This window comes from Pristiophorus japonicus, chromosome 1 (genome assembly GCF_044704955.1).
Source record: "Pristiophorus japonicus isolate sPriJap1 chromosome 1, sPriJap1.hap1, whole genome shotgun sequence".
NCBI classification, from domain to species: Eukaryota; Metazoa; Chordata; class Chondrichthyes; family Pristiophoridae; genus Pristiophorus; species Pristiophorus japonicus.
Window position 1 is genome coordinate 119109491 of NC_091977.1, and position 15651 is coordinate 119125141.

Below are 15651 nucleotides of genomic sequence, written 5' to 3' on the forward strand. Positions count from 1 at the left end.
ACATTGTCTTGAGGGCACCTTTGGACGACTCAGGTTTATCGCAACAGGAGAGGGTTCCATTCCCTAAATGTGCAGCTCGTCTGTGATGATTTGCATCGGATCATGGCAGTGGATGCCAAATACCCAGGTATCCACAATGCTTTCATGCTCCGCGAGAGCGTTATATCTGCGATGTTTCAGGAGCTGCCAGAAAGGCATAGCTGGTTGCTTGGGCACAAAGGGTACGGGCTCGCCATCTGACGTATGACCCCGCCGACACAATGCCCGCACTGAGCCAGAGTGTCGGTGGTACAAGTTGCACATAATGGCACGGAGCATCATAGAACGGAGAATTGTCATTGTCCTGAACTGAAGCGGCATTTCCGATGTCTGGACCACTCTGGAGGTTGCCTCACCACGTCGGTCAGTTCACTGTCGTGTGCTGCATGCTGCACGACTTGGCCATCATGAGGGGCCAGGCACTGGACATTGAAGATCCTCCTGAGGGGGGCGGGGGGAAAGAGGAGAACGAGGAGGCTGACAATGAGGAGGAGGACGAGGACGAGGAGGACAACCAGTAGCAGGAGGACGACAAACCCATGCCACCAACTCAATCCACAGGACGATGGCGGAGGAGGCAGCCTCGTGCACCTATAGCCAAAGCTAGAGACTTGCGTCAGCGGCTAATCCATGATTGTTTTGCTGCCTGAAGGCTAAACGGCCCGACAGTGTTGACTCTGCACCTGTGATTTGTGAAAAAATAATGTTCATGATTATGTACGTAATATTGTGTTGGTTTATGTTGCTTTAATTCAAAAAAATAACGTGCAGGATTCTGCTTAAATTGAAAAAAATAATTAGGTTTATTAAACATTTATACAGTTTTATTTAACTTTACTAAAACATTTTGTTTCAAACTGTAAACTTTCCAATGAAGAAAACAAGCTGCAGCGAAAAAACAAACTCTAGCTGCAGCCATCTCTCCTCCCCCTTATTCAAAGATCTTAGCGCTGTGCGCCCCTCTTGCCCCTGTTGTTGCCTCTGCCCTATCCATAACCGTTGTTTCAGACTTCTGCTTCCTCACCATGACCCCAAGCTTTTTTCTGCGTTCTGCACGAAGGCGCATTTGTTATTGGTGGGGTTGGACAGGGACAGACCTAGCAGACAGCATTGTGGAAGGCCCTGGTTCCTCTTCGGTCACTTCTTCAGCCTGTCGATCAACCCGCGGCACACTCCCTGAGATTGGTCTGGGGATTGGAAAGTGAGTGTCAGCAGTTGATGCTGCCAATTGCTGCTGGGCAATGACGGCCTGGGTGTGTCCATTTATTGCAGCAGTTATCTCTGACATTCCCTTCCTAATCTGTGCCGACACTGCATTAGCTGCCTCCGACTTTCCCTCCCTAATCTCTGACATTCCCTCCCTAACCTCCGACATCCCCTCCCTAATCTGTCCCGACACTGCTCCCATTTCTACAGTCAGTGTTGCTACTTCTACTGACAGTCCCGCTAATTCTACCCTCATCCATGGTGGCCAGGAGCGATCTGGTTAGCTCAATGCTCTCCCTACTCATTGCCATGATCTGTCCTATGTCCCCTGCATCCTGAATTTCAGGTTGAGCTCTCCTTCCTACCCTCCTCGGCTGTCTCCCAGGTGTGGCTTGCTGCAACCCACTGGGACCCGCAGCCTCAGACTGTCCACCATGAAATGTCGCGTCGGTTGTATCGCTCAGCAAAGGGTTTGGCATCCTCGGGGGGGTTCACTGGCTCCAATTGCAATGTAACCATCTCATTATTGGGGTCTTCCTGCTGCCTTTCATTATCCAGCTCATCCTCGTCCTGAACTTGATGAAGAATATCTGGACTGATGACTTCCTGATTTTCTGCTTCAGCTTCTGTCTCGTCCTGATGCGCAACATCTGCAAAACAACAGAGCAGATGTTTGGTTAGCAGCAGGGGAGGGGGCAGAGGGGGCAGGGTGATGTGAGTACGCGAGACACACAGCACAGGCTCTTTTCAAAGACCATGATGCCAACCCAGACTGTACAATTTGCAGGGCTTATCCTCTGTCAGTAACCTGGGCCCAGCGTCCACATTGGTGGTTGATGTTCATTGTGAGATTTAATCACATCAACGATCCTCTGTTCCAAGGCTATTAGTTGCAGCCTACTTGGCGCATTTCCTCCAGTTTTTGACCTTTCTTGGTTGATCTGTGACACCTTCCTCTGCAAAGATGAAAATATAACTTTTTAAGAGAGGGTCCTTCCGCACCACGCCACCACACACACACACACACACACACACACACACACCCCAACACACACACACACACACACACACACACATCCCATCACACACACACACACACACACACACATCCCATCACACACACACACACACACACACATACACACACATCCCATCACACACACACACACACACACACACACACACCACCCCCATACACACACCCCAAACACCCCCATACACATCTTTTGCAGTAAAAATTTAAATGTCCAGATCCAGCTCTGATCCCAATGTGTTCTCACAACCTCTTGATCCAGTCCAAGAAGTTGACCGTGGATGTGCGGACACACCAGTCACGTGGAAAAAGTTTTTTATTTTGCGGCGCATGCTTACTGACTTTTCGGCGCACACTTGAAGCTCCACCCCCCAGATTTAACTTCGGGTACCGAAGCGCTAAAATTCCATTTTACTTTGGCGAAAGTTTTTTTTTCTGCGCAATTGGGCACAAAAAAATCTGCCTTACATCCTCCTGGGCGCCAAAACTCGACAAGGAGGAAAATAGAGCCCATTGATAGTAGGTGTAAAATATTAACCTCTACTGTGTATTACTGCATGATTGGTTTATAATTTTATGAGGAAATACTTAGCATAAAACTAAGGATTTTAGAGATTTAATTTGGGATTTAATTTGGGAAAGTATATTTATATTGATTCGATTTAATATGTTGCTCCAACTAAATTCTGTTTGTTTTCTCTTTAGACCCATCCAACAGATCATCTTTACGTGCCAGTTCTGAATATACAAAGATCAGAATTTCCTCTTCACACTGAAGTTGTGTTTATTTTACAACAGCTGAATATCTCAGATTCTTCTTTAATATTCAGAGATGAAATTGACCTCCATTTGCTGAATAGAGAAGAGAAACTGACTTTAACACTTGTTGATCATAATATGCTGACAAGGTACAGTGATTCCAAATTGTAATTTCTAAGTAGATGACATTAGCTATATGTTAGAATTTTGGGATAGTTTTTTTTCAGCCCGTTGACTTATAAATGGTTAGAAAATCTAGCCCTTCAACTGAATAAGAAGGCCTGGATTTTTAATGGAACTGGATGACTGAGGATGTGAAGTGGATCTGGGAACTGTTCCTGCTGGCTTTGCCTATTTTTGCAGCTCTCTAATTGCCAGTTAGAAGTCATCATCATAGGCAGTCCCGCGAATCGAGGATGACTTGTTTCCACTTCAAAAAGTTCACAGGTGTTTCAATGAAGGACCTAAAATTCCAGTTCCGAACTAAATCTTGAAGGGTGGAAGATGCCTGTGCTTGGATTTTTTTTAACGTGTGGTGACTGTTGCACACCAGCCACCACACAGGCTTGACAGAGCTAGGTCTTGGTCCAGTAGCAAGGGTTAACCAAGATGACTGGAGACCAGCTCTGCTGCACGGATCTAGTGCGCGCACATATCACAGTGTGGGCTGGCCCGTGCTGCCCCTGGGCCCTCGCCTCTTCTGGGCCCCGAACTCGTGCCTCTCCTGGGCCCCGATCACGTCCCTCTACAGTCTCTCGGTGCTCCTTCGCCCTGACCTCGCAGCTCCTGCAGTACCTGCCCACGTTACAATCACCGACCTGGACCTTGATGACATCCCTTTTCACTGCCGTTGCTCTCCTGCTCCAACACATGCTGTTCCTTCCGCTCCCCGGCCTGCTCCGATGGTACTCACAGGTCGGGGGCCACGCAGATTGCTGGGCTAGGCCACCGTGCTGCTCCTTCCGCTCCCCGGTCTGCTCCGATGGTACTCGCAGGTCGGGGGCCACGCAGATTGCTGGGCTAGGCCACCGTGCTGCTCCTTCCGCTCCCCGACCTGCTCTGATGGTGCTCGCAGGCCGGAGGCTGCGCAGACTGCTGGGCTAGGCCGCCACACTGTTCCTTCCGCTCCCTGGCCTGCTCTGATGGTGCTCGCAGACCGGGGGCCGCACAGATCCAAGTAGATGTAATGGGCAGGTGTATCACAATCAGATTCCAATGATTGAATCATTTGTGCCATTGTAATGATGCTTGTCCATCCAGTGTTGCTATGACAGTGGAGAGGGATAGTTACATTTTAAAGCCTGTGCAATCGATGTATATGAATTTTAAACATTTTCTTCAAAACTTCAACTGGCAGTAGAGATTGAAGTTTTAAAGAAAAATTACATTTTTTAGACTTCATATCCAAGCCTCTGCAATCAATTGCACAGGGTTTAAATTTAAACATGGATTTAATGTAAAAAAAATGTTAAAAGGCACTTCATGGAAGTATAATCAGACAAACATTGACAGTGAGCCAAAGGAGGAGATGTTAAGAGGGGTGATTCAAATCTTGGTCAAAGAGGTGGGTTTTAATGAGCGAGAGAGGTGAAAAGACAGAGTTAAGCAAGCACACACTGTGGGCTGGATATTCTACAATTCTAGAATAGAGGGCATTTTTGATATGGCAAGAAATCCTCCTGCCACAAAGATGTGTCTCTGACCCTGCTGATTTTCCAGCTCTATGCCATTTAAATAATTTTGACAGGTTCTGTCAAGCGATGCAGGAGTGGTGAATATTGCATTGCTCACAGTGAGTCAGAGGATTTATTGTTTTATAATGTAACTCACTAATCCCAATAATTATCATCTCTCCCACTTCCAGCAATCGGAGATGTCTCACACCCTGTAACAGAGCTTCTCTATCTTTTTTCCATTCCGTGTTTCTCTCTTCCTTTCTCTCTCTCTCGCTCTCTCTCTAACTCACTCTTTCTCTGTCCCTACCTCTCTCTTCTAACCCTCTTTTCTTTCCTCTCTATGGGTCCTACTGCCTCTCCTTTGCTTATGGACAATGTCTTAGGCCCCTGTCTTATCTCTGAAGTATGTTCTGTGCCTGGGGTTGGGCGGGGGGTGGGGTGGGGGGGCGGAGGGGGGAATGAAGTTAGGAGGTTTCCCTCCCACAGCCAGCTTGATAGGCTGTCTGTCTATCAGGCAGGAAAACATGCAGCACAGGATGGTGGTCGGGGGGTTCCAATGCGTTTGGGGGGGGGGCGCAGGGAGATGGGCATATGGTGGCCAGGGAGAGGGGCAAATGGTGGGATGGGGTTTGATTGCGGGGTGGGGAGGGGGTGGAGGTGTAACAGACATATCACGGGAGTGGGAAGTTTACTGGCAAGCTTGGGCCTGAAGGAAACACTCCTGTCCTCCTGGCCCACGTGAAATGCTGTAAAGTCAATTACCTCATGGATACAGCCCTTCTCGAGTACCAAGGAAATCCGGCCAGCTGTGATTAAAAATAGAATCATTGTTAAAATTAAGGCACATAGTCTCATTAACATAGGTAAATGACCAACCTACCTCCTGAGAGCAGATTGGTCGGCGCCCCTCATCCCGCTTCTGTTAAAACTAGAAGTGGGCAGATTCAATGCTGGGTTCCTGGTTAAGATTTTAAGCTTTTTAAGTTCTCACCGAAACCAATCCCACCAGTTTTGGGAGGTTAAAATTATCCACTGTATATTTGTCTTTGTACCTTGTTCCCTTAAAGTTACTTTAAATTTGAAAATTATTAAATTTGTAGATATAATGAAGTTCCTTTGATGAAGGAGATACAAACTACCTGTTGGGAGCTTGTCCTTTTCTGGAATTAGCATTTGCAATGGGATTCTTTTCATAGAATCATCATAGAAATTTACAGCATTTCTAATCTTTAGACTTGTGCAACAGAATGAGCTTTTTTATTATTAAAAAAAGAGGACTGGAGGACTGTAAATGTTGTACCTTTGTTTAAAAAGGGAGAAAGGGATAGACCGAGTAATTACAGGTCAGTCGACATGGATTTGTCAAGAGAAGGTCATGTCTGACTAACTTGATTACATTTTTCGAGGAAGTAATCAGAAGGGTCGATGAGGGCAGTGCGTATGATGTAGTGAATGATCAGCCATGATCATATTGAATGGTGGTGCAGGCTCGAAGGGCTGAATGGCCTACTCCTGCACCTATTTTCTGTGTTTCTATGTTTCTTTCCTTCCTTTTTTCCTTCCTTCTTTCCTTCCTTTCCCCTTTCCTTCCTTCCTTCCTTCCCACTTTCCTTCCTTCCTTCCCTCTCTTCCCTGCTACCAAATCCTCTACTGTATCTGGAAAGATCAACCTCATAAATGAGACCCAGCTCCAAAAAAGTATCTTCACTAATCTTACTATGTCGAAAAATGTACAGTAATGTGTCCAACTTAATTATATCAAAAACCCTGCCTTGTGCATTATTTTAAATGTACTGCCATTATCCTTAAGCCTCGACAAGATCTATCTACATTTCTCTAAGCGACAAAATATCACGAGACCTCAATATAGTTTGAATCTATTAAGCAAATGTATTAAATATTGAAAAATCGAGGACATAACTATATTTAATATAAATATATGTATTTAAAGTCTCCCCAACAACATTAGCAACCCCCCCCCGCCCCCCCTCGAGGATATTGGTCGTGGCCCTGTTGAGGTGCAAGCCGTCCCCCAGAAACAGTCCCAATGCCTCAGGAATCTAAAGGCCTCCATCCTGCACCATCTCTCACCACACATTCATCTGCTCTATCATCCTATTTCTATACTCACTAGCTTGTGGCACTGAGTAATCCAGAGATCACTACCTTTGAGATCCTGCTTATTAATTTTCATAGCTCCCTAGAATCTACCTGCAGACCTCATCCCTGTTTCTACCTATGTCATTGCTATCGATATGGACCACGACCTCTACCTGTTCACCCTCCCCCCTCAGAATGTCCTGCAGCCGCTCAGTGACATCCTTGATCCTGGCCCCAGGGAGGCAACATACCATCCTGGAGAGACATCTGAGGCCGCAGAAATGCCTGTCTGTTCCCCTAACACTACTGTTTTCCTGACCTCCCTTCTCTTTCCCCCCACCCACCCATCCCATACAGCTGAGCCACCAATGGCTCTGGTTGTACTCCCTAGAAGAACCATCAGCATCACCAGTATTCAATTCGAGGAAGGGATGCACTCAGGAGACTCCTGCACTACCTACCTGGTCCTCCTTGTCTATCTGGCAGTCATCCATTCCCTCTCTGCCTGCAAACTCTTCAGCTGCAGGGTGACTACCTCCTGAAGCATGCTATCCACATAGCTCCAAGCCTCACAGATGCACTGCAGTGACATCAGCTGCTGCTCAAGCTCCGAAACCCGGAGCTCGAGCTCCTCCAGCTGATGATGCTTCCTGCACATATGGTTATCCAGGACACAAGAAGCATCCTGGACTTCCCACATGGCAGAGGATGTGCATTCAATCAGACTGAGGTGCCCTGCCACGCCACTATTTATTAGGCTACTCACAAAACTTCTTAGTTTAACCCACTGTCCTAACTTAGAGAAATAAAAGACAAAGTTATTTGCTCCAGTTTAACAAGAATCACTGAGATACTAAACACACAACTTAAATATTAGGGGGCCGAAATTGCCCTCCGCCCAAAATGGGGTGCATGTTTTGATATAAATGATTTTTCTCCAGACCAATAGAAGGATTTTGCCCTCTTTTTGTTGGATTTTCAGTCGGGGCAGTGTTTTGGGCATCTGTGGGGCGGAAGGCAAGCGGTGTCATCAGCGTCATGCTGAGCACGTCAGCCATGCCTTTGTTACCTCTGAACTTGACTACTCCAATGCACTCCTGGCTTGCCTCCCACATTCTACCCTACGTAACTTTAAGGTCATCCAAAACTCGGCAGCCCATGTTGTAACTTGCACCAATCCCGATCACCCTTCACCCCTGTGCTCGCAGACCTACATTGGCTCCCGGTTAAGCAATGCCTTGATTTCAAAATTCTCATCCTTATTTACAAATCCCTCCATGGCCTTGCCCCTCCCTATCTCTGGAGTCTCTTTCATCCTCACAATCCCACAAGATGTCTGCATTCCTCAAATTCTGCCCTCTTGAGCATCCCTGACTATAACTGCTCAACCATTTGTGGCCATGCCTTCAGCTGCTTGGGCACTAAGCTCTGGAACTCCCTCCTTAAACCTCTCTGCCTGTCTACCTCTTTCCCTCTTTAAGATACTCCTTAAAACCTATCTCTTTGATCTGTCATAATCTCTTCTTATCTGGTTCGGTGTCAAATTTATCTTATGATGCTGCTGTGAAGCGCCTTGGGATGTTTTACTCCGTTAAAAGCGCTTATATAAATAAAAGTTGTTGTTGTTAAGGATGGCGGCAATTTTGGCCCCTAGATAGCTAGATACTTAAATTAGAGTCCTCGGCATCTGTGACTCCGCTCCTCCAGTTGGGTTGGAAGTGAGAAACTGCCTTCCTCCTCTCCACCAAATTTCTACCAAATGTTTGTCTCGCCTCCCCTTAAATGCTTATACTATTTGCTTCAACCACTCCCTGTGGTAGCGAGATCCACATTCTCACCATTCTTTGGATAAAGAAGTTTCTTCTGAATTACCTATTGTATTTCTTGGTGACTATCTTATATTGATGGCCACTAGTTATGCTCGACCCTACAAGTGGAAACATTCTCTCTCTATCCACTCTATCAAAACCTTTCATAATTTTAAGGACGTCTATTAGGTCACCCCTCGGCTGCCTTTTTTCAAGATAAAAGAGACTCAGCATGTTCATCCTTTTCAGATTATGTATACCCTCGCATTTCTGGTATCAACCTTGTAAATCTTCTCTGCACACTCTCCAATGCCTCTATATCCTTTTTATAATATGGTGACCAGAACTGCATGCAGTATTCCAAGTGTGGTCTAATCAAGGTTCGATCAAGGTTTAGTATAACTTCCCTACTTTTCAATTCTATCCTCTAAAAATAAACCCTAGTGCTTGGTTTGCTTTTTTCATGGCCTTGCTAGCTGTGTCGCAACTTTTAGCTCACTCCCTATTCTTCGTACCAAAATATAATACCTCACATTTATCTTTGTTGAACTCCATTTGCCAATTATGTGCCCATGCAAGTTTATTAATGTCCTCCTGTAATTGGTTGCAGTGCTCCTCAGTTTTGACTAACCCCACCCCCCAATTTGGTGTCATTCACAAATTTAGAAATTGTTTTTTTGATTCCTAAGTATAAATCGTTAATGTAAATTGTGAACAATTGTGGTCCCAGCACTGATCCTTGTGGAATTTGTCAAATTCTGTTGGTTCCATGTGGAGAAGACACTTTTCTAAAATAGCACATGTAAGAATTGCTGCTGTGGTTTTTAGATATATACTTCTGTTTATTTGAATTGTAAGTTGAATTTCAATCTGAAGTCTAAATTTGTCTGGATGTTCATCCATATTGCAAAACCATGCACCATATTTCACATGTCTTGGTAGTTGTGTGGAGTACTGGCTACTCATAAGTCTTGATTACTCTTCAGTTGACCCACCTGGTCATATGGAGTGGTATTGATGGTAATTCTGTGCAAATTGATGCCCGAGACTACCCTGCCCTTTTAAATAAAGGAGAAAATATAGTGGTGGGGGGAACAATATGGGTTATTAAAAAAAATCAAAAGTACCGTATATACTCGCGTATCCTACGATCTCACGTATCATGCGACCCCTAAATTTTCGTCCCCAAAACATGATTTTATCATATATCTCATGTATCATGCGAGTCACTTTTTTGAGATACCAGATGCCACTAGGCTAGGCTTTCAAACAAGTTTAACAAGTACCCAACACGTAACAAGTACCCTAACACATAACAACGATCGAAAACAGACCTTAACAACCGAATCATGAACCATCGAGTGGATTCTGTTGTGAAAGCTGTTCGCGAATCGAACACCGATATAGCAATCATTCCAGCTGGCTTGACTAGCGTCGTTCAGCCACTTGATGAAAGAAATGGAATGACTGGATGATGGAAGGAGAGAAATCATTTACGAAGAGAGGGAATATGAAGACTCCGGATTTGCCTCTACTGTGTTTGCGGGTAAAAGAAGCATGGGCTGAGATAGATGGAGCCTCTAATAATGCAGCAAACTTCAGAGGGAGTTGTGGGTGGCGATCTCTAGACCACAGCAAAGATACAGTACAAGTGACAATAGAGGTTGCAATCCAGCCCAGGAGATACCTGCCGAGATTCAGCGTGGATACGGTCTGCTTAACAGCCTAACAGCCTAATCTTGGCCAGCACTTCACACCCGCAAATTTTGTATCTCACGTATCATGCGACCCCCCAAATTTAGGTTACAATTTAGGTCTTCAAAAGTCGCATGATACGCGAGTATATACGGTACATATCATGAAATGAAAGAGCTTTAAAGGGCTTCTCTTAAATCAATAACTCTCTAGATGTTTAAGCTTCTGTATCTTTGCCATCATATTGATTACGAGGATAGAGGCTGCTGATTTGATGAGCCGAGTGTTGTTTGATTTCTCAAGTATTTCTGTACTTCCGAAGCTTTTAACTGAATAAATGAATGGTCTGTTCTTCTTGGATAAAATTTAGTTTCCTGCTGCATCCTGGTTTCTACGTTATTATTTGCCAAATAAATACTAATGTAGTTATTTAAAGACTTATGGAATAACTACATTTGTGAAATTTACTGAAATCATTAAATTTAAGATTTACACATTAAGGAATCAACTGAGTATGAGTAAATAGGAGTATATTTAATGCAACAATGTTCTTTAGTAAAGTAAAATGCTTAAAGATTCACGAGAAGTACTGACAGAGCATAGAATACCATCTGGGTAATTGTTTACCTGAAGTGTTGTACATTTATAACAATGCCCAGTAATATTTAAAAGGACAACATTTTTGTAATTTGTAATCAAGCATAATAGGAAAACAGTTGATATATTGGTACCACATAATACCAATTTAATTCCCATTGGTGATTTAATTCATTTTCTGTGAATTAAAGGCAGCTAATTTCAACCAATAATATGATATGCCACAAACAATTCTACTGTACGGAAATAATTTGATTGGAATATTTTAATATTTGGATTTAATTTTTTTTTTAAACCACTGATTACAATTATAGGGCAGATTCAGTTAGACAGTGTTCTTGGACCTGGAACCTTGTTCCACTGAAGTGCAATTTGGAGAATTGAGGCTGCAGAATTGTTGTCGTATTTGTGAATTATTTTTTCATCTAGTGAGGCTACACTTGGGGAGCAGAGTTTTGTTGAGTTAGCTCTTATATCCCTAGTATTTTTTTAATTTTCAATTCTTATGGCAATAAAATTAAACAGCAAGTATGTATGGAAGAATATGGACAGTATAAAATTACATCTGGTGCCTTGTTGTCTTTTAGTGATGACAAAGCACTTGAAACCGCTATTGTCAAAATAATTGACCACCATGAACAAGAGCGACTACATTCTGCTCAGTGTGAAATTGTCCTGGAGCCAGTGGGATCCTGCACCACTCTAATAGTTTCAGAGATTCTTCAAAAAGCTCCAGAGTTGCTCAACCAACAACTAACACATCTGTTCAGAGGTAAGAATGTTTATTTTCATTTCGAGTAAAAGGACTCTGCATGTGCATTTGTGCTCTTGATCAAATGTGCACGCACACAAACCCTTAAAGGGCACTTGTGAAAGGAATAGGTACGAACTACTGATACCAGAATTAATCAAAGTATTGTATTGATGAAGTATACATAATGTGCTAAATTATATTTTTGATATGTAGGTCAGTGACCATGAAAATGAACTATACCTTCAAGAACATTTGTCTATTTCACACATGACTTTTAACCAAACCATTGTAATCAGTGTCGGTGCTGCAATTTTATATTCCACAGCATGGATTTAATGGAAAGCTCTATTGGGTTCCTTGGTACATTGATATTGCCAATGTGTAGATCACATATATATACATTTGTTGTTTCTTGATGATGGAAAATTAGCAGTTGAATAATGTTTAAAAACTGGATGAATTTAAAAAAAAACACAATGCTTAAAATAAGGATGCTGTAATTTATCATAACATATTAGTATCACAGAAATAGTGACACAATGGGGTCTAAATTAATATCATTGCACCTAAAACAGCACAACAAGAACAGATCGAGCAGTGTAGAGAACTGCACCCAACTGGCATGGGAATTTGGGTCACTGCTAAATTGGTTGGGGGCTTCTTTTAGGTGGCCCTGGCTCCTACGTTCATTTCAGACTCGGCTCCAACTGACATTTACGGATCTTGATCAGCCTAACCAGCAGTCCTTAAATGGATCAATGGAGACCGCTCAAAAAGGACAAAACTTGTTAAATTGTTAGAAGCCAAAATTCGGTTGTTACCGCCAGCTGATGGCACCCAGGAGAGGTGCAATCTCGGCGCAAACGGCTTGGGGCTGGTGTTCGGTGATATCACTGCCTGCTGCAAACTTTGGTTGAGTTTTTGTAGCGGCACAAAGAATTACCACCTCGCCTACTCCCGCCAGGGAAATCATGACATCAGTACGCGTGCAACGCCTTGCTAGTGCCGGTGACACAATATTCGTTTTTTTTGTGTCTCACTTACCGGCTGGCGGGGAACTCGCCACAAAATGTTGGCATTCACAAGTCAGGGTTACGATGCTGGAATGATGGGAGTAGCAACCAGAGCACAGAGGTCGCAGTGAGTGCTACATATTCTCCTAGCAGAGTGTGTAGGTGTTGGCGTTGTGTGATTGCTGAGCACTTACCTTGACGACGACCATTTCGGCAACATTGACGGGTTCCATTTCGGATCCATGGCCGAGTAGCATCTCGCTGTTACATTAGGCAACTTAATGGGGACAGTGCTGGCAGACCATGTTGTGCTGCGCCGATGAGTTCAACGACGCCGGCTACACAGACAGGATATGGCCAATGTGAGTCCAGGCCAGAGGAGGGGCCACAGTTGTCGGGGCAGGAGGTCTTATCCCCCCCAGGATTTACCGTGCGCATTCTTCGTACCTTGATCTGTCCGAGGAGCAGTGCATAAGAAGGCTGCAGTTCTGCAAGGTGGTGGTGCCGGAGCTCTGCCACCTCCTGCACACAGATCTCGAAGTGAAATCTGCACCAAGACCTGGCTGTCAGTGCCAGTGAAAGTGACAGTAGCGTTCAACTTCAATGCTACCAGGTCCTTCCATGTTCCTGTAGGTGATATATGCAACATCTCGGAGTTTGCAGAATATTGCTGCATTTGCCAGATGTCCGACGCCCTCTACAGCAGATGAATGGACTACATAAAGATCAGCATGTCCGGGTAGAACCAGGATCTGTGCTCCTGTGACTTTGCCAGGATAGCGAGCTTCCCCATGGTTCGGGGGGCCATTGATTGTACGCATGTGGCATTGCGGGCCCTGCCCCACAATGGAGAGGTGTTTCACAATTGCAAGGGCTACCACGCCCTCACCGTCCAGTTTGTGTGCGACCACAGGCAGATGATCCTCGCTCTGAATGGCCGCAATGCTGGCAGCTGCCACGATGACTTCATCCTGTGGGAGAGCAGTGTGCCATGACTGTTCCAGCCACCACATGAAAGGCATGGCTGGCTCATTGGCAACAAAGGATATAGGGCTGGATTTTCCAGTCATTTGCGCTCTGGATTTTGCTCCGATGCAGCGTGAAATGGGGCGGCGAGGTTGTCATGTATCTCACATTACTGTATATAACTGTATCTTACCATGCTATACATGACTGTAACTGGATATGACCTGTAACAATAAGCGTACCTTACCACCAGGGGTGCACTTGCAGGAGACACTCCATACCTGTCCCACTGTGGTATATAAAGGGAGGTCTCAGGCATGTGCAGCACTGGAGAGCTGGAATTAAAGGTGCAGGTCCTGAGTGACCTTGACTTCAGCATGTGTCTCGTGTAAGTCAGTACATTAGAGTCAGGACTTAACAGAGGTCTCCTGCGTCCAATTGCGATCCTCGGGTAGAGTTTTGCATCTCATTGCGACACCGTCCGAGTTTTGACTCAAATCCAATCCGTATGCCTGGAATCGCGCCTCACAATGACCGTCTGGGAAACCAGAGCGGTCCAGCCATACTGGCGGCGGGAGCAAGGTAAAGTGCTGTAAAGATAAGTGCCAGTGTTTGTTCTTTTAAATTTTTTAGCGATTTATGGTGTGGTGGCGTGGGCAATGTTTTGGGAATGTTGTGTTTTTTTTTTAAGGTTTCCCCCCCCCCCCCCACCACCAAGGCGCCTCTCTGAGTGCACATGGCTCGGCGCTTTAGTTCGCAAGTTTTCCATTTTTGCGCCTCCCTTCATGCTGTGCACGCTGGCGCAGGGCCCAGATGCCCAAACTTCCTTTCTAAAGCGTAGCGTATTCCCGGCCGGTAATTTTCCCACCCCGCCTCCGTTTTCACCCTGAAAACAGAAAAGCCCATGGTCTCATCACCTTGCTGATTGCCTCCCCTCCGCAACCTCACCACCCCTGCTGAGCAGCACTTACAACCACAGCCACGGCGCATCCAGGACCATAACAGAGACTGTCGGGGTTCTAAAGCATCATTTCCGGTGCCTTGACCGCTCTGTAGAATGAGAACGATGAGGAGGAAGATCAGGGGCATCAGCCACAGAGTAGGCAGCATGACACTATTGCTGCTGCAAGAGCTACTGGTCAGAGACTCATCGCGCATCAATTCCAGTAAATGACGCAACACCTGCCGTGTGGCCAGCTTATTTACCTGGCGATGTGCTGAAGATATTGCGCCCCACCCTATATAAATCTCGCTACAATAATGTGAAGTCGCAAAATAACTTTATTAACAAGTGTGTGCTGTAAAGAAGCACAACACAGAGCCATTATCAGCAGAAAATTATGAATCAAATAACACCCCTGCAAACATAATCACCCAGAGCCAAGTGCAACGATGTACATGCCTTAATATTCCAATAAGGTCAATGTATATGGCTACGATTCTATCATTGGTTAGTGGGACCTGCACAGTGATTTACCACTCCTTTCCTTTTCCTCCCTCCCACGCCTATTGCTCCTCCTCAATGGGGTCTCAGTGCCTGCAGCAAGGCGAGGTGAAAGTTGCTGTGTCGGCGCCACATCCCCAACCAGCTCAGGCCCTGGAACGCTCAGCTGCGGACTGCACCACTTCAGCATGGGCAGCAGTACTCTTGACTGGATGGGTTGCAGACAGCGACAGGTGCAAAAGCGGATTGATATCCTGAGAGAGGACATCATGTTCCATCTCGACCTACACATTGCCACTCCCTTGGGGCAGAGCCTCAGCATCTGGAGCAATCTGGAGGAGTACAAATTGCTAGCCTGCTTCGGCACTGTTAGCTCCCCATTGGACTGATGGGAACCCAGACACGATGGCAGCAGCCATGCTGCGTGGCATCAAGTTGACTCTGCATCAGGGCGGACTGCATCTGTATCAGAGCACTGAGTGCACTGATGCCATAACGCAATGACGACGTGACAAAATTGCAGGCCTTGCATGGCTTCGGCCTGGTGTTCGATGGCTGCTG

The 15651-nt window shown here is 45.3% G+C and overlaps 1 protein-coding gene across 2 annotated transcripts in view; it reads left to right on the plus strand.

The window, feature by feature from the left end:
* LOC139265594 (protein prune homolog 2-like) overlaps positions 1-15651 on the plus strand; it is an 808581-nt gene that overhangs the window by 220809 nt on the left and 572121 nt on the right. For both annotated transcript variants that reach the window (XM_070882707.1, XM_070882715.1), the window contains exons 3-4: positions 2984-3186; positions 11501-11685. In XM_070882707.1, coding sequence (XP_070738808.1) covers positions 2984-3186; positions 11501-11685 — 388 coding nt within the window. The remainder of the gene's footprint in view (positions 1-2983; positions 3187-11500; positions 11686-15651) is intronic.